At 41.2% G+C, this 25,531-nt stretch overlaps 1 protein-coding gene across 1 annotated transcript in view; it reads right to left on the minus strand.

Moving 5' to 3' along the window:
• The window catches only part of FBN2 (fibrillin 2), a 261,369-nt gene extending 238,258 nt beyond the window's left edge, over positions 1-23,111 (minus strand). Inside the window, exons 1-5 of the mRNA XM_035014042.1 lie at positions 22,858-23,111; positions 21,969-22,051; positions 17,117-17,215; positions 13,884-13,979; positions 7,140-7,235 (exon numbers count right to left, since the gene is read on the minus strand). Of these exons, the coding sequence (XP_034869933.1) occupies positions 7,140-7,235; positions 13,884-13,979; positions 17,117-17,215; positions 21,969-22,051; positions 22,858-23,111 (628 nt within the window). The remainder of the gene's footprint in view (positions 1-7,139; positions 7,236-13,883; positions 13,980-17,116; positions 17,216-21,968; positions 22,052-22,857) is intronic.
• Positions 23,112-25,531: the final 2,420 nt, after the last annotated feature.

The raw sequence follows: 25,531 nt of genomic DNA on the forward strand, positions 1-25,531 counted from the left end.
GGGGTGTGTGGTAGTCAAGGAAGTCTTCATAGAGGAACTGTTCTCTGACCTGTTTGAAGACCTTCCCCAACCTCCTCCTATTAGATTGAGCAACATGCAAGACTATTGATTACAAGTATCTTGAGCAAAATAAACCCTACATATATATCAGTTCTACTGCAAAATGCTCAGAAATAGACCTTGTGTACAGCGAAGGCAGAGACCAAACAGACCAGTTAAATAGTAACTACTGATATTAACACTGGGATTTACAGCACAAATATGTCAAAACAACATAAGTAGGGTCTAAAAGTCCAACTGTATAACATGCAAAGTAATGCTAATGATACTTTTACCTTTCAGTTTATTTCTGTGTATTATTACCCAAAAACCTACAGAAGTTAAAACAATGAAACTTAACATTGTTCACAACTGATGCACCCTGATCTGATATAGTCCCAGTAATCTGGGAATTATCTCTCTCTTCCATCAAGACAATTCTGTCCAAGAAAGCCTATCATATCTTGTTTTCATTTTCCACAACGATAGCTTATCATTCAAAGTACTTTCTCTGTACTAGACCCTGGCTAGGCACTGGATCTCATTTAATTCTCATACCAGGAAGGTGAGCCTCTCTTAAAATATGGTATGTATTCTCAATAAGGACAGCATGAAACTTCATTTGTATGACTTAAGTAATTAACAAAATCCTTTTATTCCCCATTTGAAATTCCATTTTTGAATATTCCATTTTGAACAGCCAGCCACCATATTTACTTTTTTTTGATAAATGGGGAGTCCAGTTAAAAGAGATTAGCATCAATGATTATCATTTATTGGGTGCCAGGTATTATACTGTGTCATTTAAGTCACAAGAATAAGAGTGACACAAAAGACACATATTTTATATGCAGAAACAAGGATCAGAGAGGGCAATCACATTTCCAAGGTCATATAGGTCTTAATATTCCGTTCTGAATCTGACTATACCCTGTGTACTTAAAATACGACCAACTTCAGTTCTGATTCTGACTACACCCTGTGTACTTAAAACACAACAAATATTACTTAGTGGATAATACTGTGTGCCAGGCACTCTGCCTCATATATATGAGCTGAACACATTGCTGCTTTTAATCTTTCCAACAGTTCCATGAAGCAACTGCAGGTCCACAGTCCTTTAGCTGAAACCCTTAGATGCAGGTGCTATTTAGGAATTTATAATGTTTGGGATTTTTTGAAATACGATTGATCCTTGAACAACACAGAAGTTAGGGGCACTGACCCCCATGCAGTTGAAAATCCATATATCACTTTTGACTTCCCAAACTTAACCATTAGTAGTCTACTGTTTGACCAGAACCCTTATCAATAATATAAACAGCCGATTAACATGTATTTTTATATGTATTATATACTACATTTTTATAATGAAGTAAGCTAAGAGAAAACAGAATATTAAAAAATCATAAAGAAAAGAAAACACAGTTACAGGACTGTAGTATATTTATTGGAAAAAAAAAAGTCCACATATAAGTGGAGCTGCAGAGTGCAAACCTATGTTGTTCAAGGGTCAAATGTACAGAGTACATATGCACATTTCATTATTATTCTTGGCTGAATCCTACATAACATTTCTTTATATTTAATTCGTGTGTGTGTGTGTGTGTGTGTCTGCCCAGGTTCCACACCAGTTAATCTCTAATGCCTTCCAATCAGATGTTGAAATAGGAAAAGAGGAAAATATTATGGAATTACACACACATAAAATATTTTACTATTTTAAATTTTCTGTTGCAGGTTTCCCTGCCTCTAGGTAGATAAAGCAAAAACAAAGAAATGTATAAGTAAGGGCACTTCGAGCTGCAATAAATGAAAACGCTCACTGTTTTACTTCAAAGGAGTTTCAAAGGTAAAGCATCAAAGTTTAACAGGCTGCCAACACATCTGATCTTACTGCACACATCTAAACAGCAGAGGTTTAAAGCAAAGACTGAGGAATGGGAGCCCTGGCTTCTCCCAGATCAGATCAATCAATGATGGTCTCTCAAATGCAGAACTTTCCTTTCTAGAACCAAGCGTCTCCACTTCTAGTCTTAGTATTCCACCTTCCTTTTCTCTCATCCTTCCTTTCTTTCTTCCCTCCCTTCCCTTCTACTTCCCACTGTCTGCTTTTTTGCTCTCGTTTTCCTTCCCTTGTGTTCTTAATGGCATTCAAGATAAGGATATCATCTGAGCTAGTGCCAAAGAGTAAAGTTCCCACAGATCTTTTGGTATTTCTCTGATGCCCATTTAAGGCTAAGTTTAGCTTAGAGAGTGCGAGGTTATAAAATGTTCTTAACAGTCTCACGAGTGCAGAAATATGTGTGTGTGTGTGCGTGCGTGTGGGCGCACGTGAGTTTGACATCTGTGGTTGGTAATATTCTCTCTCTGTTCCTTCTAATTTCTTTCTCACTAAATCTTCAAGGTGCAAGAGAAAGGCAGGCATTTTATTTCTATAAAACAAGTTCAGCTCTGGTACTTAACTATGGTACTTAACTATGGAGTTTAATTTAGCATAAAAGTCAATCATGATGTACCTTGTAATATCAATACAGGAATTAGTCCCAAACTGCTCTTTCTCATTATAATGAGTTATATTTATTTTCATTCAGATTAACTGCGGGAAGACATTTCTAATTCTCCCTTAACCAGGAAGTATTCCTGAGCTCTCACATAAAGTTGTCCCTACTCCTATTATATTATTTAACACATATTATGTTCTTTTTAATGTTTAAGTAGATGACCACTGCTGTTCTTTAGTTTGCTTCTCATTAACAGAGTTTATATTGTTTGTCTTTGGAGCATGAGCTCCAACTACCTAGCCTAACACTTAATAAGCACTCAAAAGATACATGAAAATTAATATTCATAAATAAATTGACCTCATCTAAAAATAAAAATTACCCTCTTATATATTCTAACTTACGGTTTAAAAAGCAAAAAGAAATAAAATCTCATAGCACTAGGGGGAAAACTATAGACATTTTTAAGATTTGGGAAGGCAGAAAGACCTTCTACATATAATACCAAAGGATTAAATCATAAAAAGCCTTTTTAGAGGGGAATAAACAGGATATATCAAAAGCTTTAAATTTTCACATACTCAACAACTCAGCAGTTGCATTTCTATGCATTTCTAAGAATAAAGTCAAGGTTATAGATTTATCTACACAGATTCTTATCACGGCATTGCTAAAATACAAGTAAGCCAATAAAACAAAAAGAAAACCTGGAAATGACCTTAAATATTAACTAATATACAATAATAACTATGATACAAGCAGATTTCATGTTACAGAAGGGTGGATTCCAGTAAGAATGGAAAGATCCCAATCTTCAAAAGCAATATATGTGTAGTAGAATAAAGGATTCAAAGCATATCCCCCCAAATTTTATAAAGTAATTAATTCTGACTAGAAGAATTATGAATAATTGCATATTTTTGTTTATCATATTTTTGAAACTATTTTATAATAAAGGTGTTTTTTTAAGATAAGAATATTACAATGGAAGGAATTTTTTCTGAAACGTACTGCTTATACATTTCTTGGAAGCATCAAACCCATTGTGTATAGAATCCTGCATAATATACCAGCATATTCTCTCCCCATGCTCCCCTGTATTCCTGGTCACACTAATTTGCTGTTACTTCATAGGCTAAACAAACTCACCATGTGTACTTTATAATAAATTCCAAGACCATGGAATTAGTTAATTAATACATGCATCAATTATTTCTGAACACACTTAGGCCTGGTCTACCTAATTCTCAGAATTTAGGAAAACCCTAAGTTTGCCTGCCTCCATTCTTGTTTTTGGAGAATCTAGATATGGTCTGAGTAGGCTGAATAGCTGTCCCAGTTACTTTACTGCCTGAAATAGGAAGTATTTGGGTGGATGAACAAAAATATACAGAATAACTCAAGAGCTTACAATTACACTTCAAGTTGCCAATATGCAAACCTGAGGGGTAAGATTATGGGTGCCTCCTTTTAGAGAGGTCACCATCATCTGGACAATAAAGAATGGGCTATCCATCTGCTAGATGCCTAGCTTAGGCAGAACCATAATAATACAGCATTTGAACAACCAGGATTCTGACCATGAAACCCTGCTTCACAATGGGGTAAGTGGGTGAGAACCCTGTGACTGGAGATATTCAAGCAGAGACTGAGTGACTCCTCCAAAAGGCTTTTAGACAGTGAGATCATGCATGAGGTTCTACAACTGGATGATTTTATGAAATTTGTCCTGAAGAGAAATCCATCCATGTTTCATTTTACACAGGCTTGAAAGTTTATATTTCATAGACTTTAACATTTGATCTCACCTTTTTTAAAGTAGCTTCAGATTCACAAATGGAATTTTTCTTAAAAAGCTCAATAGATTAACGCAACAGTGAATCATGGAACACTACATCAAAAACTAATGATGTAATGTATGATGATTAACATAACATAATAAAATTAAAAAAACTAATGGTGACTAACATAATAAAAATTTTTTTTAAAAAATGTCAATAGATTAAAAAGTTAATCTCCCATCTTCCTTTTTAAGGTACCATTTACGGAAAAATGTACATTTTAAATGAAATGTCACCAAATACAAAGATCTTTGAAATTCACCAAATTTATGCATTTTTAAAAGAAAATCATGTTTACATGATAAAAAGCGTGTAATAATAATTTATGGATAATTTAAAAGAGTCTAGGGTATATTTCTAACAGATGATCCTTATATAAGCCTTAAGGAAAATTCAAGGTGCCCACCCCATCCCCTCCAAATTTCTACTGATAAATAATAAGGTATATTTTAAGTGTTTGGGGAAAAAAAGCACCAGGTCTTGATATATGATGTTAATTCCATTTCTCTGTATTGTCAGGTATATATTAAGTGCAATATTTATCTTTTTTTTCAAATGCCACGTATTCTGAAAGAGAAGCCAAAAGAGCTGAGTCTCTACGTGTGCCTTGGACACAGCTGGGTTGTCTGCCTTCTACAATCAGCAGTGGCCCTAATAACTCTTTCTTTAATGCTAAGTATAAAAGGTCATTTACATATCAGCATGAGTGAGAAGAGAACTCCAAAGAGGTTCAGCTTACCCAGCACCAAGACTCAAGTTAAATACCATAATCATGCCAGCCACTCAGTTACCACTCAGTCTCTGTCTCCAGTCCGGAAACCAGTCTGCCAGAAGCCTAGATAGCTGGAAAAGCAGCCATGTTTTATCATACAACTGATCCCCAGAGGCCAATTTAAAGGAAAATTATATGTGTCCTACATCAAGGAGGAAAAACATCCCTCATTTTACAAAAGTCTTTTTTTTTTAAGAGAACAAAGAACATATATTTTTGAAACTCCATAATTGAAAAACACAATACGAACTTTAAATATTAACAGGGCATGTGAGCCTATTCACTAAGCTCAACGTAAATGAACTATTCCTTGTGTATCTGTATAAACAATGTTTCTTAAGAAAAACTATGAACTCTACTTTTACAGGGATTAGCTATTACACACTAAAATACTCAACTGAAAATATCTTCTAAAAGCGTGTAAGTTTGTATTTGCAATACAGAGTGAGAATTACTAACTTTGTTTGGAAGAAAAAAAGTTTTAGAACTTTCATCTGAAGGGTAATAATTGAGGAGATTTTTAAGAAGCAAACCCATGTTTTAAAACATATTCTTCAGGCCAATTCATTAACTAATTAATTTTGTAATTTCTTCTGAAAACATGCTACTGTACATGTAAGATATATGTACGTCTTTATTGGATTCCCATAAATGTAGTAAGGACTAACAAATCTAATGAATGGATAACTGTTGAAGAATGCTGATGTAATGCCTGGAAGCCTCTAACTTGAAACTGACCAGGTCCTTTGCCAATTAGGAATTGACCTTGAAATCTGCTTCAGGACGAGAGAACTACAAAGGTTACGTGACTTCCAGAAAAATGAACATCATCTCCACCAATTATAATGATGTTTGAAATTTTAAATTGAAATATTTTTCATTCTGTAGTATTTAAATAAACTTAACATTATGCAGGAAATTTGTGTTATTCCATTCTCAACAACTTACCTTTTTATGCTAACATTTCACAATCAATTTTTCTGTCGAAAATAAAAGCATCTGGTAAAGACATTTAAATTTGCCCTAAGTATAACCATAAACTCTGTCATTTGTGGAATGTATTGCAGTCCCAAGAAATCTCAGTTACCTTAGGAATAATTTAAATATCACGAGGTATATATACATACCAGTGTATGTTAAAAGGCTTCATACATCTTACTTTTCAAACTTTAAGTAGAATTCTAATTTCTCTATTTCTTCTCAGGATTTAACCCAAATATTAGGATGAAGTTCTTGTCAGGGTAATGAGTATAATTTTTTAGATACAAGGTTTCTTTGCAATTTAAAACCTCTTTACATATATAAACCATCACCACTACTTATCTGTAATATTGTAACATAATAGCTTCATACACTCTAATGTTTTGCAACAAAGAAAGCGCTGTACAAGTTTAGATGCTATGCCAAGCCCTGGGAAAATAAATTGAGGATGTATGTCATCATGAGTGATTATGTAATATTGCTTTCAGTTTCACCTTATTTTTACTCATACGGTTCAGTGTTAAATAGTTATCACATTTTTTAAGATTAACCATCTTTGATATGCCACTGGCCACCATTTGCTTCCAGGACACCATTAATAGTCCATTTAGCACACCGACACTGGAGATTTCCAGCAGTCTACCGATCATGAGTTTAAGTGCTACTCATATCATGGTCAATTGGTTTTATATTGGCTTGACTGACCATTTACATGGGTAAAGTAGACAATGCTGGATGCCTGCTGAGCATCCACTCCTTTTCTCCTGCCCAACAGAACTTCCACGGGCCTCCTGAAATGAGATCACTCTGGTGGAGAAAACTGACACTCTTCAGCTGTTGTTAGTTAGGTCTCGTAATCTTACCGTTCGAGTTATAGACATCATCAAAGACGAATAAAAATATAATTTCATTAGAAGAATTTTCTTTGGATAACCAAAAATTATATGTTTTTAGAACAAAAGAGACTTCTCCAAAGGGAGGTTCTCATTTCTCTTTTCTTACCTCTTTCGCACTGTGGACCAGTGAATCCATAAACACAAGCACAGCGGTTAGGTCCGATACAGCGTCCACCATTCTGACACCCATTTTCACAGACAGCTGCACACAAACACAACAAGAAGCTCATTATATAGTCCATCTCCAAGTACAGGTGACCGCTGAACATCACCAGGTTTGAACTATGCTGGTCCACTCATAAGCAGATTCTTTCCGATAAACACAGTACAGTGCTGTAAGTGTATTTTCTCTTTCTTAGGCTCCTTAATCACATTTTCTTTTCTCTAGCTTACTTTAAGAATACAGTATATGATACATATAACATTAAAAAAAATCTATTAATCCACAGTTTATATTATCAGTAAGGCTTCCAAACAAACTATTAGTAGCTAGGTTTCTGGGGATTCAAAAGTTATACACAGATATTCAACTGCGTGGAGGGCTGGCACCCCTAGGCCCTGTGTTGCTCAAAGGTCATCTGTACAATATAGTGTGGAAATGCAGCCCATAATGGATCTTCCCTCTGAAACACAATCTACAGCTTACAGAAGGCATTTAAATAAATATACATAATGTATATTGAGACAAAAGCCTACACAATTCATGTAAATCACATTGTTACGTACACATCTGGTAAATTTTTTTTTTCTTTTAAACAAAATCACAAGGATTGGCTGGCTCAAATGCTCATACTGTCAGAATATAACTATCCAATTCGTTATTTTAGTTCTATTACCCCCATAATCAATCTTCGCAGGTAAGAAATTAAATATGGGGAAATGTAGGAAAAAGGCGGCAGACAATAGGTAGCAGAGAGACAGGAAAAGAGGGAGGGATGTGATATGGAAAAATAAAGAGGATATGGCAACAAAGAGAAGAAAAAAGCACCCCCCGCCCTGAAGAAAAAAGACTGGGTGGGTAAATAAGAAAAGGAAAAAAACTAACATGAACAGTGGGGGCTAGGGGGAATACCATCAATTCAGCAAAGAAACACCAAGAGAGATAACTAATGTGTACATAGTATGTACAGGATATAAAAGGAAAGAAGGAAAAAAACCTCACTGTGTCAATACAAGAAATATTTTTATTAAAAAATTAACCCCAAATCAAAATTTTTAAGGCAAACACAGGCAGCATACACTCTTTCACTCCTTTCCACTTGTCACCAGGGAGACCAGGATTCAGTTCGGGCTCCGTGGGCCCAGGGAGCCAGGGAGCCAGAACTGAGCCTGAGCGGCTCCCCTCCCCCACTGCACCACCCTCAGCAGCCAGAACCACAAAGAGAAGACCACTCCCTAAAGACCATTCTGGATATTCCCTGAAAAATCACTATTCCTACAAACTCTCCTGATGGCAGCTGAATCCAAGAATCATGCCTACTCCAAGAGAAAATACTGGTACTAAGAGCTTGTCTATCAACCCACCCACCTTGTTGAACATAAACACTGTCCTCACAGATGAAGAGGATTATATTCTATGACTTGTGCCCAAAAAACAGAGCTTAAAACAGTAAAGCCAAGTGAGGGGGCAAAGCACATCTGTGTGCACTTCAAATGAGGTACATATGGAAAAAGGGAAGCTCAATATATAAACTGGTATCTAAAAATGCAACAGTGTTACTATCTCCTTACCACAAATACTGAGCTGGATTACCTATTTTCATCCAGAACGCTTCCAAGTGGCTTCTGTTCTGCTAACAGTACAAAACGAAAACGTGCTTTGAAACAAAAGACTTCTTTATCTTAAAGCACCACTGTGCCAGGGGCTTTAAAATTCTTTATATCAGGCTTTGCTCAAAAGTGGGAAGGATTCTCCGTACATCTGCACAAGTGCATCTCTGGAAAAACCACACCTTTCTGCTTCTTCATTTGTGCTTACACGGCATGTGCAACTCATCCCTGTCCTGCAATATGGGCCGGGCAATAAACTGGATGAACAAATACAGAGGATAAAGGAAAGGAAATAAAGGTTATGAGAAGCGTGAGAAAGATGGGGGTGGACAGGAATGTGGAAGAAAACAAAAACCTGTCAGAGAAGTCTCAGTGGTGTGGAACTCCACAGAAACAACGGCCGGCACTTGAACACTGCAAATGCTAAAAACACATACTGCAAAGAGGTAGCCCTTATCTAATGTAATTAATTATGATGCAAGAAATTTACTTTCAATATCATCAAGCTGTAAGAAATATAAATGGAAATCACTTTCCCGGACATGTTCTCTCACGAGACCCATGCTGAAAATCGAGTTAATAGATCCTTCCTGAGAGAGGCTTGAAGATTAAATAAAATGATGTATAAAACAAAGTGCACAGTGGCTGCACATTGAAAGTGTTCTACAAACTTTAATTCTCCTTCTCTTTTATTCTACAGAGTATTTGTATGAAAATAAGACTTCTCCATCGTCCAAAGTTTACAATGAAGAACAAAAACAGCAAAAGAAGTGGACAATGCATATAAAAGTAGAATAAAAAAATAAAAGGTAATTTTCCTTCTTAAGAATGAGTTATGATGAAAGTTATTTCATGAAGTAGTTTTTCTTGCAACAAAACATAACAGAAATGGAAATTTGCATTTCAGCTGGAGTTGGAAAGAAATGTGAATATGCCTAAATTTCTACCATGGAAAGAAGGCTGACCACCAGGAAGAAAGAAATGCTTACACCTGGTGTGGGATAAAGCAAAAGGCAATCGAGAAAAAACCATGCTATGTACTCTCCACACCAACTTCCCAGTGATCTTCACCCAGGCCTATAATTAACCTATTATCTATATAAAAATTCAGTCTACATGCTCCCAAGTTCGTATCTCCCTCAGCTCTCTCCGAAGATCTTAGCTCATATATCTTTCCAATTGGAGGTCTAACAGGTTTTTTAAACTACCAAGTCCAAAACAAAACTCTTCCCATCCCGTGTTTGTAGCTCCGCCTAATCCACGCCCTGCTCAGTCTTCCCATTTCAGGAAATGACATGACCATTCACTCTGGAGCTCCATCCAAATCCTCCAGTTGTCATCAGGGATCTTTGTGTCTGTTTTTTACCCCCACAGTGCACCCACTCCATCAGCACACACTTCCTTCCATAGATTCTACCTCTGAATACAAGTCCAAGACTAGAACTTCCCACATGCTCAATTACGCCAGCACCATGCACCAGCACCAAAAAGCTGTTAACTCGCCTTTCATGTTCTCTCTCACCCTTTCTACAATCCAGTAGCAGCCAGAGTGATTAGTTTTTTTAAGTTAATCAGATCATATCACTCCACTGTTCAAACTACCTCAGTGGCTCCCCATAATATTTAGAGTCCTGATTTCTTTCCTTGGTGGGTAAGGCCGTCCACCACCATCTCTGAACTCACCTCCCACAATAACCTCCTTTCATCTCTTTAGGCACATGGGTTTCTTACTATCTACAAAACATGTGAAATCTGTTCCCACCACAGGTCCTATGAATCTGCTTTTCCCTCTGTCTAGAACACTTTTCCCACTGACCTAAAATGGGATCTTTTAGGTCATCTTGTTTGCTCACCATATGTTCTATTAACCCTGAGTAAATGTTGGGCAATTATAGTTTTGTCTCATGAGATAGCAAACAAATTTTCATATATGCTGCTCTTCTGACCCAGTGCTTTCTCCTTTCCCCTGGCTGAAAAGTGGCGGGGGGGGGGGGGGGTCGCGCATTGGTATGGTTTGGCACAGGGCAGAAGAACATAAAAGCACCATTACTTTCATTTCTGTGCAAAGAGCAGGGAAGGGACACAGCAGCTGGAACTCTTTCTGCAGAATCTTCAGGAAAATACATATACACACAGATATGCCCCAGACAGATACAGCAGCTGAATTCAGGCTGACAGTGGCTGGTTTCATGATAGATTTGAGCAAATACTCTGAAAGATAAGTTGAGGCAAGGCTCTTCCTCCTGTAATTCTAAAGTAATTATGATTTTCTCTCCCTACACAACAAAAGGTTGAGTTTCAGGAAGGATTGTGTTTCTTCGATTGCTACTGAACTCTACAGAAGAGGAATACAATCAGTCTGTTTAGGTATTAAAAAGGTGTAAATCTGCTTCCTTATAAATATTGTGCTCACAGGTTTTTTTGTTTTTTTGTTTTTTGTTTTTGTTTTTTAGTGGTTATAAACTGGAGTCCATTGTATAAAATTAGGAAAATACCTAAATATTTGAAGAAAACGTAGAAAAGAAATCATCCATGAAAAAAGAAAGTTTGCTACGATATCTGTTACACTGTTGTTCAGCTCTTTGCTGCTCTTGCCTGGCCAACCCTAGCCCAACACCCTACACCGGCATCTCCTATTCCTGCAAGAAAACTGGCCTCAGTGCGGGGTATTCTCTCAAATTCCTTAACACTCCACTTCCCACACTTGTCAGTCTCAGATTATCTTAACAGCTATAGCCATACCTGAAAGCTGCCTACACAGGGGTCTGTAAACTACGGTCCACAGGTCAGATCTGGCCCACCACCCGTTTTTGTATTGTCCATGAGTTAGGAACAGTTTTCACATTTTGCTATGGTTGGAAAATCAAGAGAAGAATCATATTTTTGTGACACATGGCAATGGTATAAAGTTCAAATTGCAGCGCCCAAAAATAAAGTCCTGCTGAAACCCAGCCAAGTTCTTTCATTTACATATGGTTTATGGTCACTTTTGCACTGTAATAGAAGAGCCAAGTGGTCGTGACAGAAACCACTAAGTCTAAAATATTATCTGGCCTTTACAGAAAAAGGTGGCTGACTCCTAACCTGAACAATGTATGTTTCTTTAAATTGATTCACCTACTTATTTTCAATTATTTTAAAAGAAAACTCCATAGCATTTATAAAGGGAAAGCTGTATTACCCTAATACCTGAAGGCAATCTTACTAAGAACCACCACCACAAGAAGATACCACTTCACATCCATTAGGATGGCTACCTCACTCACACACACAAAAACCAACAAACAAAATGGAAGTAAGCGTTGGTGAGAATGTGGAGAACTTAGAACCCCTGTACACTGCTACTAGGAATGTAAAATGGGGTGGCCACTGAGGAAAACAGTAAGGCAGCTCTTAAAATTAAAAACAGAATTAGCACATGATCTAGCAATTCTACTTCTGGGTATGGTACTCAAAAGAACTGAAAGCAGGGACCCAAATGGATGGCTGTGCATCCATATTCACAAAAGCCAAAAGGTGGCAGCACCTCGGGGTGCCTGGGTGGCTCAGTGGGTTAAGCGTCCGCCTTCGGCTCAGGTCATGATCCCAGGGTCCTAGAATCGAGCCCCACGTCCAGCTTCCTGCTCAGTGGGGAGTCTGCTTCTCCCTCTCCCTCTCCCTCCGTGCATGCTTGTGCTCTCTCTCTCTCGTCAAATAAATAAATAAAATCTTTAATAAAAAAAAAAGGTGACAGCACCTCAAGTGTCCATTCATGTAAACAGATAAAAACAAATTATGGTATGTACACAAAATGGAATATTATGCAGCTTTAAAAAGGAAGGAAATTCTAAAATATGCTCTAACATGGATGAGCCATGAACACATTATGCTAAGTAAAAATAAACTCATCACAAAAGGACATATGCTGTATGATTCCACTTGTCTGAGGTGGCTAGAGCAGTCATATTCATAGAGAGAGAAAGTAGAATGGTGGTTGCCAGGAGCTGGGTGAGGGAGAAATGGGGAGTCAGTGTTTACCGGGCAGAGTTTCAGTTTTGCAACTCAAAAAAGTTCTGGAGATGGATGGCAGTGATGATTACACAACAATGTGAATATACTTAATGCCACGTAACTGGACATGTAAAAATGGTTAAAATAGTTAATTTTATGCTTTATGCATACTGAAAACCATTTTTTTTTCCAGTTTTTAAAATTCCAACAAAAATAAGATTAGCTTAAAACAAGGTAGATGTTCTTGCACACCTACTACTTGGTCTTTGTATGTTAAAAAGGTTGACAAGAAGTTCTTAGGGAGACCCTGAAGATTAGCAGTGAATCTAGACCCTGAAATCCAAATGAAATGAGAAGGCACTTTGTTACTATTTATGATTCAACGGTCTTTAATGTCAAGTCCTTCTACTCATCCACACTTAAAAATACGGCAATTCTTGAAAGAGTCCCACAATTTGGGAAACCCAAACCTCCAGTGTTCTCCAGTGATATGTCATAATCCAAGAGCGATCATCCCCAAATCCTTGTTAAAAAGTTATTTCTTAATTAGCACAGAATATTCTCTAGTAAGTGAAGAGGAGACCTTATTAACTGAATTAAAGCTCCCTCTTTCACAATGAAATATGATGTTTTAAAAATCATTTCAGAGTGCTGCACTGTTTCATTACATAATTAAATATATATGAGCAAAAGACAATTTAAAAGATTGGCTCTCCTTGGGTTAATTTGGGATATCCTAAAGAGAGTGAAATCACAACAATCTTTACCATGTCTTCAGGAAGGTATTCATGTTTCATGGAGCAAGATTTTTTTTTAAAAAGTGAGTAAATATTAACTTGTGATATGGGTCAAATCTGAGGAAGTACTAGTGGGATTCAACATCAACACTCTAAAATACAAAAATCTTAAAAGAGAAAAAAAATCTCCTATGATAAAAATTAGAAATTTAGCTGTAAGGTATGGCTTACTACATCAAGTTATTTTTTTTAATGATCATAGGCTTTACAGGTCCTTCAGTTTTGAGTTAGTATGAAAAACCCAGTAAATCAAATAATTTCTAATAAATGAAGTCCATTCCAATATTCCTTACGTTGTCCACAGTAAGTTCCGATATATCCCTTCTGACACTGGCAATGGTCATCCGCACAGGTTCCTCCATTCATGCACCTAACGTTGCACTGCTGAACTGCAATGAACAACAGCAACAAAATATAAAACTATTAATCACTGAAATTTTAGTATCTGTGAGTTATTAGACTATACTAAATCTCCAATTCAATGACAAATATATTCGACAGAAATGTTATGACCCACATATATACTTATTTGTGTAAGTGCACACATGCACGTGTCTGTTACAATGTTATTCTGTAGGCATTTAAAATAGATTACACTTTCAGCGTTCAAAGAAATCAGTATGTGGCAACTGGTAGCATAGTTTCTAGGAGGTGGGAGGCACTTGTGTATCCATTCAGGATGCAGGGGCTGAGTGTCTGCCCGCCCTATGGGCTCAGCACCCTGCTATAACGGAAGACTTAGTATCCACCTTCATGGAGCTAACATTCCCATAGAGAGACAGACAAAACACAAATAAACAAACACTACAAGGCCATTAGAGATTGTGACAAGTTCTCCAGAGGAAATTGTGTTGTAAAGGAGAATAGCCTGGAACCAAGGAGGAACATAGACAGGAGGGAGACAAGACCATTCTGATGTGACACTTAGGAAGAGTTCTGAAGGAAGAGAATGAGCCAGGCGTGAGAAGTACCTGAGAGGAACCTCACAGGGAGAGGAACCACCAAATTGAAAAAGACCCTCAGATGGTGGAGAGTTTCCTCTATTTGAAGAACTGAAAGAGTCACATGATTATAAAGAGTCAGGCTGGGAAGAAAAGATCTTAGAGACGCATCGAGAGGCCAGCCAGATAATGCAGGGTCTCCCAGGCCATGGAAGGGTTGGCATTATATCCCAAATGCAAAAGAAGTTATTGAAAGGGTTTAAGAGAGTAAAGTGATGCAATTTGTATTTTTAAAGGATGCCTGTAGCTTCTTTGCAGAGAACAGATCTGAAGAGGGCAAGAGTGTAAGCCAGAGAAGCCATTGGGAGTTACTACAACACTCCGGGTAAGAGATGAGGGGAGCTGAACCACAGGGTATCAGTGGTGATGGAAAGGAGAAGATGCATTTGAGATATGTTTTCCAACAGAACCCACAGGTCTTGTTAAAAGAGTTGACATGAGAGAAGGAGGAAGAAAGTAAAGAGAAAGAGAAACAGTTGCTTAGACATTGGGTAGAGGGCAATGGCATTTGCTGAAGCAAGAGAAACTGGAAGAAGTAGACTGTGGGCAACAACGAATCAAATTCCCTGCTATCAAGTTTCAGACGTGTACTATGTGCATTCCAGTGGAGATGTAGACTAGGAAATGGAACCTGTGAATAGGAGGCTCAATGGAGGGATCTATTCTGGAGACAATTACTGTGAGTTAGCAACGTATTGGTAGTAGTTGAAGCATATATGCAAATGAGTTCACCCAGGGAGGCCAGACTGTTGAGAACCCCAAACCCTGAGTTGAAGTCTAATGAAGAAGATACAGACAGGAAACTAAAAAATAATAATCAAGAAAAGAAACGCTGTGGCCACAGATACTGCACAAGTGGAGGGAAAAGAGTATTTCATAAAGAGGGCAAATAATGGTGCTAAATGCCTTGGGGGAGTGGAACAGGATAAGGACTGGAAAAGAGAAACATTCCTGATGAAAAGGGAGTACTACCCAAGGCCATGGCAATTCAGGGATTCCCTATGAAATTATATACCATAAACTGAGGGTTAGGCCAGTGAATATTTAGCTGCTCAGGAGGAGGATTAAGAAGTTGAACTGTAAAATTTCTCCAGGATTTTTTTTTCCTGAAGGCACATATGAGTAAACTAAGACAATGGATTAATGAAAATATGGGTAAGAATATCTTCCAGGCAGGGCGCCTGGGTGGCTCAGTTGGTTAAGCGACTGCCTTCGGCTCAGATCATGGTTCTGGAGTCCCTGGATCGAGTCCCGCATCCGGCTCCCTGCTCGGCAGGGAGTCTGCTTCTCCCTCTGACCCTCCCCCCTCTCATGTGCTCTCTCTCATTCTCTCTCAAATAAGTAAATAAAATCTTTAAAAAAAAAAAAAAAAAAAGAATATCTTCCAGGCAGTCAAACCAGAAAGGTTCCTGAAAGCACTGGAGGAAATCTGCTAATCGGGGTGGTCAAGAAAGCCTGGATGAATTGTGACGGAGAACTTTAAAACACTGAGAAAATGACACATTATTTTCAGAGAAAATGAAACTAGAAGTTTTTACACAGAAGTTTCATCAGAAGGCAATGACATTGGTCATTTAAGTCTTGAATCTTCCATTTCTGAGTAAGACACATTCTCTACTACCTCTTCTGAGAGAAAATTTGGAGAGATAAATGTTAAAAATAAAACAACGTCACTCTGGCTTGAGGCAGATTTAAAATTTTATTTAATTACTGAACAATTAAATAAACAGTATCTGCTTCCACCTTGTTATAATATTATCTTAAACACTGGCCTAAAAGATTAATCTTGAAGACCTGACAATCCTGAATTGGGTCATGAATAACACAATTCTAGTCCACCATTGTGATCTTATAGGACCGCTGAGAGTTAATACGTGTAAAGCAAAGTGAGTTAATATATGTTAAGCATCTGGTCAGTATATAATATTCATTGTCAACCCAATCCTCTTATCTTTCTCCTTTAGTTCACCCACAAAACAGGACATGGACTACAGGATTATGCAAAGGCAATAAATAGAGCCTAGGGTTGGAGCCTATAGGTTTAGGCATCAGAATACATGGATTTAAATCTATGTTACCCTGGGCAAGTTACTAAATTCACACGTGCCAAACTCCTTTCTCTATAAAATGGGATAATAATAGTACCTCATAGTTTTCATGTGAAGATAAAATAAAATGCTATAGTCAAAAACATAAAACAGTATCTGGCACAGAATAAAAACCCAGTAAGTTACAGTTCTTATTCACAAAGAATTTCTTTTCCACTGAATCCGGGCACTTTTACTGCAGAGAGACATAGCTTCTGGACCAGAATTAAACCATTCTGCTTAATAAAAAATCACTCCCCTTTAGTTGTTGGTGGCAACAATTAAGTCACTGAAGATTTTTACTCCAAAAATTAATGCAGATCTAGTTAATGATAGGAAAATAATCATCGATGCATATCCTTGTTGAAAAGGACATTTGGTATTTATTCACAAGCTTCAGAACAATGCAGTAAGTAAGGTCACCTCTAAGAAACATACTTGATTTTGATCCACAGGTTGGTGATATTTGGCCGCTGGAACAAGTACACATGTTAGGACGCGAACAAAATCCATCTCCACAACTATTTCTACAAATTGCTGTAGGAAGCACAATAGGAAAGTGAAGGAATAATTAGGTAATAAACCACAGTTTACAAAACAAGAAAGCTACAGTCAACAACAATAAACCTGAAAAACTAAGACAAAAAATACAGCATAAGTACTGTCTGATTTCAGATATGCAGCAAAATTACCCATTGTAGACATGAGACTAAGTCTCACAAATATCCTTATGATAATGTGCAAACAAATGAAACTACTTCAAGTTCCATAATCCTTTAACTCTCCTATCAATACAGGTCATGTTTTCCATTCAAGGCAGAGTGTTTATACACAGAATTTACCACAAGATGACAGCCTGGGTCATAGGAAGCTGGAAGGATTGAGGAAACCCAGAGGTCCTGCATACCTTCAGAAAACATAGCCCACTGTGGAAAAGGCCTTCACAAGACATAGAAAATATAAAATGGGCTGAGCCAGAGACTCCAAGCCCTAACCAGTTGGCCAAGCCCCAGGGGTTCCATGCACATTCCTTCCCAGCTGGTATCTGACCTGCCCCATCATCAATCTTTGTTTTCCTTAATAAATCCCTCTCTCCTTCCTCCAGCCTTTCTTCTCCCATGCTATCACCACAACCTAGCCTATTCCTGCTGGTCAGAAAAGCTGCTGCGACATTTTGATGGAAGGAGACTCAAAGCCTCCTGCAGCTGTGACCTCCAAGGTATGAGGGTCATCACAGCAAAGAATGTTAGGCTCACTGACACAGCACATACCATGGATCCTCAAAATCATTAGCAGAGTGCCTTCAAATGGGAAGTCTCTCCCATATTTAGAGTCAGTTCATTTAAGAGCTGAGAGATTCATCTCTATACCCACAACTGAATTCCTTATTTGTGCACAAAGCCTATGTGCTTTAATGCTCCATGCCTGGATCCATGAGGACAAGAGGAGGGTCTGGGAACATTCTCAAACTAGCTATGAACATCATGTAAATGTGCACGTGTCTTTTGCTAGACAGGGGTCTCACAATTTTCAAAGAGATTGGAGACCCCCAATAATGTAAAGGGCGTGCTGTATAGAAGTAAGCTAACTCAGGGTGCCTGAGTGGCTCAGTAGGCTAAGCATCTGCCTTCAGCTTAGGTCATGATCCCGGAGTCCTGCATCTGGCTCCCTGCTCAGCAGGGAGTCTGCTTCTCGCTCTCCCTCTGGTCCTCCCTCTGCTCATTCTCTCTCTCACTCGCTCACTCTCTCAGATAAATAAAATCTTAAAAAAACAAAAAACAAAAAAACACACAGAAGTGAGCTAACTCAGTCATTGTTTTTCTTCCCCAAACTGCCATTTGACATCCATGTAATATGACCAGCATCTCCATTAGCACTCCTTATAAATAAAAATGTCATAGATCCTAGTGTGAAGATAGAAAACTAGTTGTAGGTAAGAACATGGTTCCTGCCATGGAGTTGACTACTAATTTTTAAAACGTGCTACAGTTTCAGATCACGAATAATGTTCCAGTGACACATGTCCACTAAAATACTGTTTTATTTCAAAGCTCCCTCACCCGCAGCAGGCTGCCATTTAGTCGAGGCTTAGGTGATCTACAAGGTACCCCTACCCAGGTGCTAAACCCAAGGAAGGACTCACGGCTGGAGACTGGTCATCCTCAGACAACAGATCCCAGTCATGAGCACAGGTGTGAGCTCAATGCCTGTGAGCCTGTGAGAAGCGAGAGTGTGCGGGCCCTTTCTCCTCACACTCATCTCCAACTATAAGATGCCTCACCTAACTACTTGTCCGCCCTACCATCATGGAAACCATGAGACCGAGAAGACCACGGAGAGGGAAGGAAGACATGGGTGTTAGGGTTTCTCTGATGCTGGGAGTAGATGCGCAGCACAGTGAAGGGCACATAGGACGAGAAAAGTCTGATGCTCAGTTCCTGCTGTGCCATGGCCCCATTACAAACTTACAAAAAGACCACACAGCTTCTCTGGGTTTTGTTTTCTTCTTGGTAAAATAAAACAAAGGGATTATCGTGGGAGTAATCTGAGGTCTTTTTAGGTTCAAATGCTCTGATTTCAGGCCAACCCTTTCCCATTCCACTGACCAAAATGCATTTCATAGCAAAATTTCACAAATAAATTAATAAACTTTCCCACGGCTTCAAGTTCTAACAAGTTTAGGAAGAAACAAATGAAAAGTGAGAAAGTCAATTCCATTTTTTTTGGAAACAAATATTTGCAAGTTCAGAAGTACTTCAATGATCTTTGCAGGCCACAGCTAAGAACACTAACAACAAACACAGAAACTCAAATCAAAATGCATTAGGTTTCCAGTAGCTTGAGAAATACATTTTTCTTTTATTATCTTCACCTCTTCATGAAGCCTGGTCAACACCAAACAGATTAAAATTCTAGAAGGTAATCATTTTTAATATCCTTCTATCAAGAAAGAATGCTGATGTATAAATGAAATAATTAATCTTTGGTCCTCATATTCGGTTTGTATTTTACTTCTCTCTCTTTGTAAGTTGCCTCAGAGCTTTGCCTTTTGCTAAATGGTGGAAATTCAATAAATCTAATTAACTTATTATCACCAGGAAATCCTAGAATGAAAATTCTTGATTTTGACTTGATAATGCTTTCAATTTGGTTATTACCTCCATATATTATCATTTTAAATGTCAAAAATAATTGCACTACGAAATTTAACAGAAAATACTAAAATTCAAAATTTATGTGCGATCCATACAAGAGAATAAAAAAGCATTACATTCTTCCTCTATTTTATACTCTTGGGTATTTGAATTACTTTTTTAATATGCTAATATTTTTGTAGGTAACTCTAAGTGCGTGATATATATATATATATTTCTTGGAGATACAAAGATAACTTCAAAATTTATGCTTTTTAGAGATTTATGATGCATGTAATTTCCAATGTATTTCATAGGTACCCAAATATTTCAAGTAGTAGAAATGCAGGCTACAATCGTCACTGTTGCTCTGAGATTTCCAAAGCTGTTCTTCTAAACAAGTAAAGAGCACAATGTTACTGAAAAACTATAAGTATTTAAAGCAGACACTCAGAGGGATATATATATATGTATATATACACACACACACATACATGTACATATATATTTCTACTTCAAATATTCTGGAAGGCTCTGTTCTCTGGAATTCCCATTCCATACCGATCCAATAAAATCTGACTTTACAGATTTTCAACACATACCATAAACTGATCCCTTCTTCTCGGCTGCTCTCCAACTCAATAATGGCAGTCCCATTCATTACATTCAGTGAGTCAGACTTTCCGCAGTGCCTAAGTCATCCCAGCTAGTATGGCAGGTGTGTGGTGAGTGACATTAGCTGTTACAGGATTCTAGGAACCATGTTAAATTTAAAGCAGGCAAAGTAATGCCCTACTGGCCTGAAAGAGTAAATACACCTTCCATATATGCCTCACAATCGATGATTTCTGTGTTGGGGAAAAAAGAATGCAATACCCTTTCTTTCTTTTTAATAAAGGCTTATCATCAGAGGATTTATTTAAAATATTCATGAATCACTTCACACATTTTTTTTCCCATTTTTGCCTCCCTACTGGAAATTGTGGGATTTTAGGGTAGAAAAAATTATAAGAAACACTCTTCACAACACATGAGACTTCATTCCTTTTTAAAAGCTGCAACGAAATAACATGAAGGGTCTATCTCAAACCCACAAAACCAATAAATATAGAGTCGGAAATGCCACTACATCCTTATTATCCCTTGGCTAGTGTGGCTTGCCCTTTTTCTCTGTTCACAGTTGCATAATTATCTTTTCCCTGGAGAATATGAAGGTCAATCTAAAGTCAAGAATGGCTCAAAATGAATGTGCTGTCTATGATACCTGGCTCTCCTCCCGAAAAGACAAATGTGACTGCTAGATAAATACACAGGAGAAGGCTGGTCACACTTCAACTCACGGGATTCACAGGCATGTGAAATAAGACATCCCACGGTCCATCACTATGAGGCTAGTAACTAATGACTTCTCCAGTTAGAACCTGGGAGAGCTAGGTACACAATTTGGAAACTAAATAAAAGAATAAAACTTTGAAGGTCAGAGATGCAGAACTTTGGAAACTCTAAGCCTCACACTTTGGAAATCTACAGTACACTATGGGATGTGGGGCCTGTAAATCCTAAATTTAAATATCTTAAAAAAAAAAATAAAGGTCAAGCCATTTGGGAAGAGTTCTTTTAAAAAAATTTTGTTGACCTGGGTCAACTGTAACTCCCTATGGGAGTTCCTTTCCTATCTACGTTATGTGGCTGTTGAGATGAAACCAGAGATAATAAAGTGGTTTTGTACAAAGGCCTAAGAAAGCTTGATCTTCAAAAGGCCTAAACCTCATACAGTCAAAAGCCAGATAATTTACATAATCACATTGTGGTCTTATCTGGACTCCTTTAGGAAAAAGTGGTTTTGAGTTATCTAGGGAATTGCTGTACTCCCCCCTTCAGTTTGTATTAATAGACACAGAAAGATAAAACTTCCAAGTATCTTCGAAACCTTTATCATTATTGCCCTTCAACAGAGTCTAGAAGCGAAGTCGAAACTGATGTAAACCGGCTGCTTCTTCCCCAACACTCAAATGGGGCCACGTCCCTAACTATCACTGCTTTGTGGCCACTGGATTCTAAAGGCAACTCTGTGCCCGGGACAACTGAATCCAAAACTCGGCCCCGACATGGGGTCAAGCGCGCTGCCCAAGCTGGGATCCCAATCAAGCACTCACGGACAATGCATTGGTTTCCTCCAGGAAGCGTCTTCCATCCCGGGCAACAGTAGGAGTGGAACCTGGATCCGCACACGTTGGGCCTGCGATGGACAAGCGAGGTCACACACACACGTAGGGAAGTTGTATGGTAACACACTAGCGGTTTTCCCAAGCAAAAACCCTGAGCGAAAAGATTTCGGGACAACAAACAAACCAAAACTGCACTTCAAATTCTTGGGGCTCCGGTGCACAGGCATGGAAGTAAATGGGCTGGAATGGGGGAGGGTCGGAAACGTCTAAACCTTACTTTTCATCTGCCCTCCCTTACTGCGTTTTTAAAGGGCGAAAAGAAACATGGAAACATATAATTTCCTACTACTCTAGCCTCCGGATGCAGAGAACAAAGGGAACACTCTGTTTCAAAAATCCCTGCCCTCGTCCCCAAATCCGTCCCTTCTTAATCCACTCTGGCCCCGACGTGTCAAGGAACGCGCGTCGGAAGGTGAAGCGCTGGAGTTTGATGATTAGAGCGAACCGTAAGCCCCGCAATCGTTCTCAAACAAAAGGCTCAAGAGCTGCGCGCCCGACGGGGGGGGAGCAGGCAGGCTCCACCAGCCCCGCAGCGGAGCGGACTCAAGCCCGCCCTCCGCCCGACACTGGGAACCTGCTCCCGCACCGCAGGCAGAGCCTGCGCTCTACCCTCCGCACCCGGGGCCTTCGACCCAACCCCCGAGGGAGGGCTTTTTGCCGGCTGAGCTGCGGAGGACAAGGGGGAGGCGCTCCTGGGAGTCCTCTGGATTCTGGTGGAGGGGGCCCCGGGTCTAGCCGCCAGAACTAGTTTCAGGGCGGGGTGGGATGGAAAGCTGCCAGCGTAGGTCGGTCCCCCCCCGACCTCCTGCCCACCTACCCGCGGAGCACGTCCTGCTGTCCTCGCCTGCGGACGCGGCTGGCCGCGGCGGCGCCCTCCTCGCGGTACTCGGGCACAGCGAACCCGCCTTCAGAGCCCGCCGCCGCGGGCCGGACCTGTTGCGGCGGCGGCTGGGGCCGGGGCGGCTTGGGCGGTGGAGGCTGGGGCTGGCCAGCCGTGCCCTGCGCCCAGAGCGCCACGCAGCCCAGCCACACGAAGTAGGGCTGGAGACACAGCCGCCGCCGTCTCCCCATCGCGGGCGCCGAGAGCGCGCGGACCAGGGTCCGCGGAGCGGGGAGTGCTGGGAGACAAAACCTGCGCGGCCTGAAAGAAGTCGGGGTCTAACAAGCCCTCCGTCGGCTCCCGAGACTCCCTGGGGCTCGGGCTCCCTGCAGTAGCGGGAGCCCCGGACCGAGCGCCGGCCCCCGGGCTGCCGGCGGGACGCGGCTCTAGCGCAGCGGGCGGCGAGGCGCGGCGGCGGTGCGGCCGGCAGCCCCGCGCGGTCCACGTTGCATCCCCCGGGCCGCGGCCCCGAGCGACTCCAGGACCGCCAGCGGGCGGGGGCGGGAAATTACAAAAGTAACCCGAGCAGCCGCGGCGTAAAGTTACAAAGAAAGCGGACCTCAAAAGAAAAAAAGGGCCTGCGCGCAGCGCCTCGGCGGATTCCCGTGCGCTCCGGGAACAGAGCTTGGAAAGCTGCGCAATTCGCCAGAAAGAAGCCGGCAACCGAACAAAAGTCGTCCCCCAGAGAAGAGGGTCTCCTCCCGGCTCGCCTGGAGTCCCGCGGGGCAGCGACGCGCCGGCGGCGGCCAAGAAGCCGAGCTGAGGTGTGCGGGGCCAGGGCGAGCCGCCGGTGAGAGGGAGGGCAGGAGGCTGAACGCCGGGGAAGACGCGGCGGGCGAGGGCGCGGCGCGGGGGTTTTGAGGCCCGGCGGGGCGTGGGGCGGGCCGGCGGGCGGCGGCTGTCAGTGGGGGCTGGAGCGCAACCGTCCACACGTGGAGCGCAGCCCCGACCCAGGGGCCGACGCAGAGTGGGCGGAGACAGAGTTAAGGGGCGAACGGGTCGGAAGGAGCAGGGGGAGTTAGGGGCTGGGGGAGGGGAAGAGGAAGGAAGGGGGTAGGGTGAAGGGAGGGGAGAGGACTGAGTTTGGGGAGAAGGGGGGCAAGCCTGGGAGGAAGACCAGGGCTGGAAGAGGGGCTTGGAAGGAGGGATTGGCGAGCCCGGGTGCGAGAGGAAATGAGCGGGGGATGGGGGCGAGGTTAGAGCGAGGAGAGAAGTGGGAAAGGGGGGGGCAGCGGCCTGGGGGCCGGCTGGAGGGGGCCAGGCGTTAGTCGGCTTTGCTTCCCGTCCCCCTCAATTGGCCGCTAGCTCTGTTTTGACTGTACAAAGCGAGTAGACGACGGGGGAGGGGGCGGTTAGGGACCGGATTTGGGAAAGGAGGCAGCAGCCCCTTCCCCTCCCCCTCTGCCCTCGCCGGGCCGCGGACCAGGGACGAGGGTCTCCAAAGGCGCTTGGCTCGGCTGGACCCGCAGCTGAACTTCCCCTTGTCGGGCAGAGGCCACAGGGTTGAGGAGCAGAACGGGTACTCCCGCGAGGACCCAGACCCAGACCCGGGGTGGGGTAATTCGCAGCCAAGTAGGAATAGAGACTCGCGCGGGACTTGGCTGCAACCTCAATCCGAGGAGGCCCGGCCCTCCCCATCGCCCTCCTACCCCCACCTTCCCCCCCGGATAGGCGTCAGTCTGTGGGACCCGAACAGCGGCTGGGCGTTTCCAGATTGAAATGCGCCCTCCACCTCCAAGAGGGAGCTCACGCGGCCGCGGGGGGCCTCGGCTACACGCCGGCGCCGTGGTCCCGGGGAGTCCGCGCAGGGGGTGTGCTCCGGAGTGACCCCTGGCAGAGCTCTGCCGGGGTTTGCAGCCAGAGAGGAGTTAGAGCCCCTGGTGGCGGGGGTGTGGTGGGGAGGGGCACGGGGGGGACCACAGAGCTGGTAAATGGGTCTTGGGGCATAGCCTTGGTTCCTGGCATGGACTCCTCATTAATGATTAAGCCCTAGCGATTGGTGCATCCAGGCTGGCGACCTGCCCTCTGAACCCTTAGAACTGCCTTTAGGTTCACAAGCCTCTGGGGTCTTTGTGGCCCTGCTTTCATGAGGTCTCTGTAAAGCCCTAGTCGTCTCTTAACCCATGGCACTGCATAATTAAAAATCAAACATTCCTGAAAACTGAAAACTAAGGCTAACTATCCAAACACAGTTTAGGAAACAGTACAAGAGAGCAATGTCTGGATTATTCAGGCCTAGGGAACTTCACTTTAAAGATATATATATATATATATGTATGTATCTCCCCCCACCCCCTCGCAGCCTGAATTGCCCAGATGTGCTATTTGGCAGTTAAAATTCTCTGAGAATTGGCATAACTCCCTTCTCTATTTTCCAAATGTAGTCAAAGAGTCTGACTTACAATATCCTCATAAGTCCTTAAAAAAAGGTAGGAGTCACATAATTTCATGTGAGACACCAATTTGTACGAATTCAAAGAAATTAAAAGACAGTAGTAGAGGTATTTGTCATGCACTGTACTTCAAACAAATGAAACCATTTTAACTAAAGGAACTAAATAAAGTAACTATCTCCTGGCTGAAGGTCGTGTTTTAATTATACTCTTTAAAA

This window comes from Mirounga leonina, unplaced genomic scaffold (genome assembly GCF_011800145.1).
Source record: "Mirounga leonina isolate KUSES-001 unplaced genomic scaffold, KU_Mleo_1.0 Mir_168, whole genome shotgun sequence".
Taxonomy (NCBI): Eukaryota; Metazoa; Chordata; class Mammalia; order Carnivora; family Phocidae; genus Mirounga; species Mirounga leonina.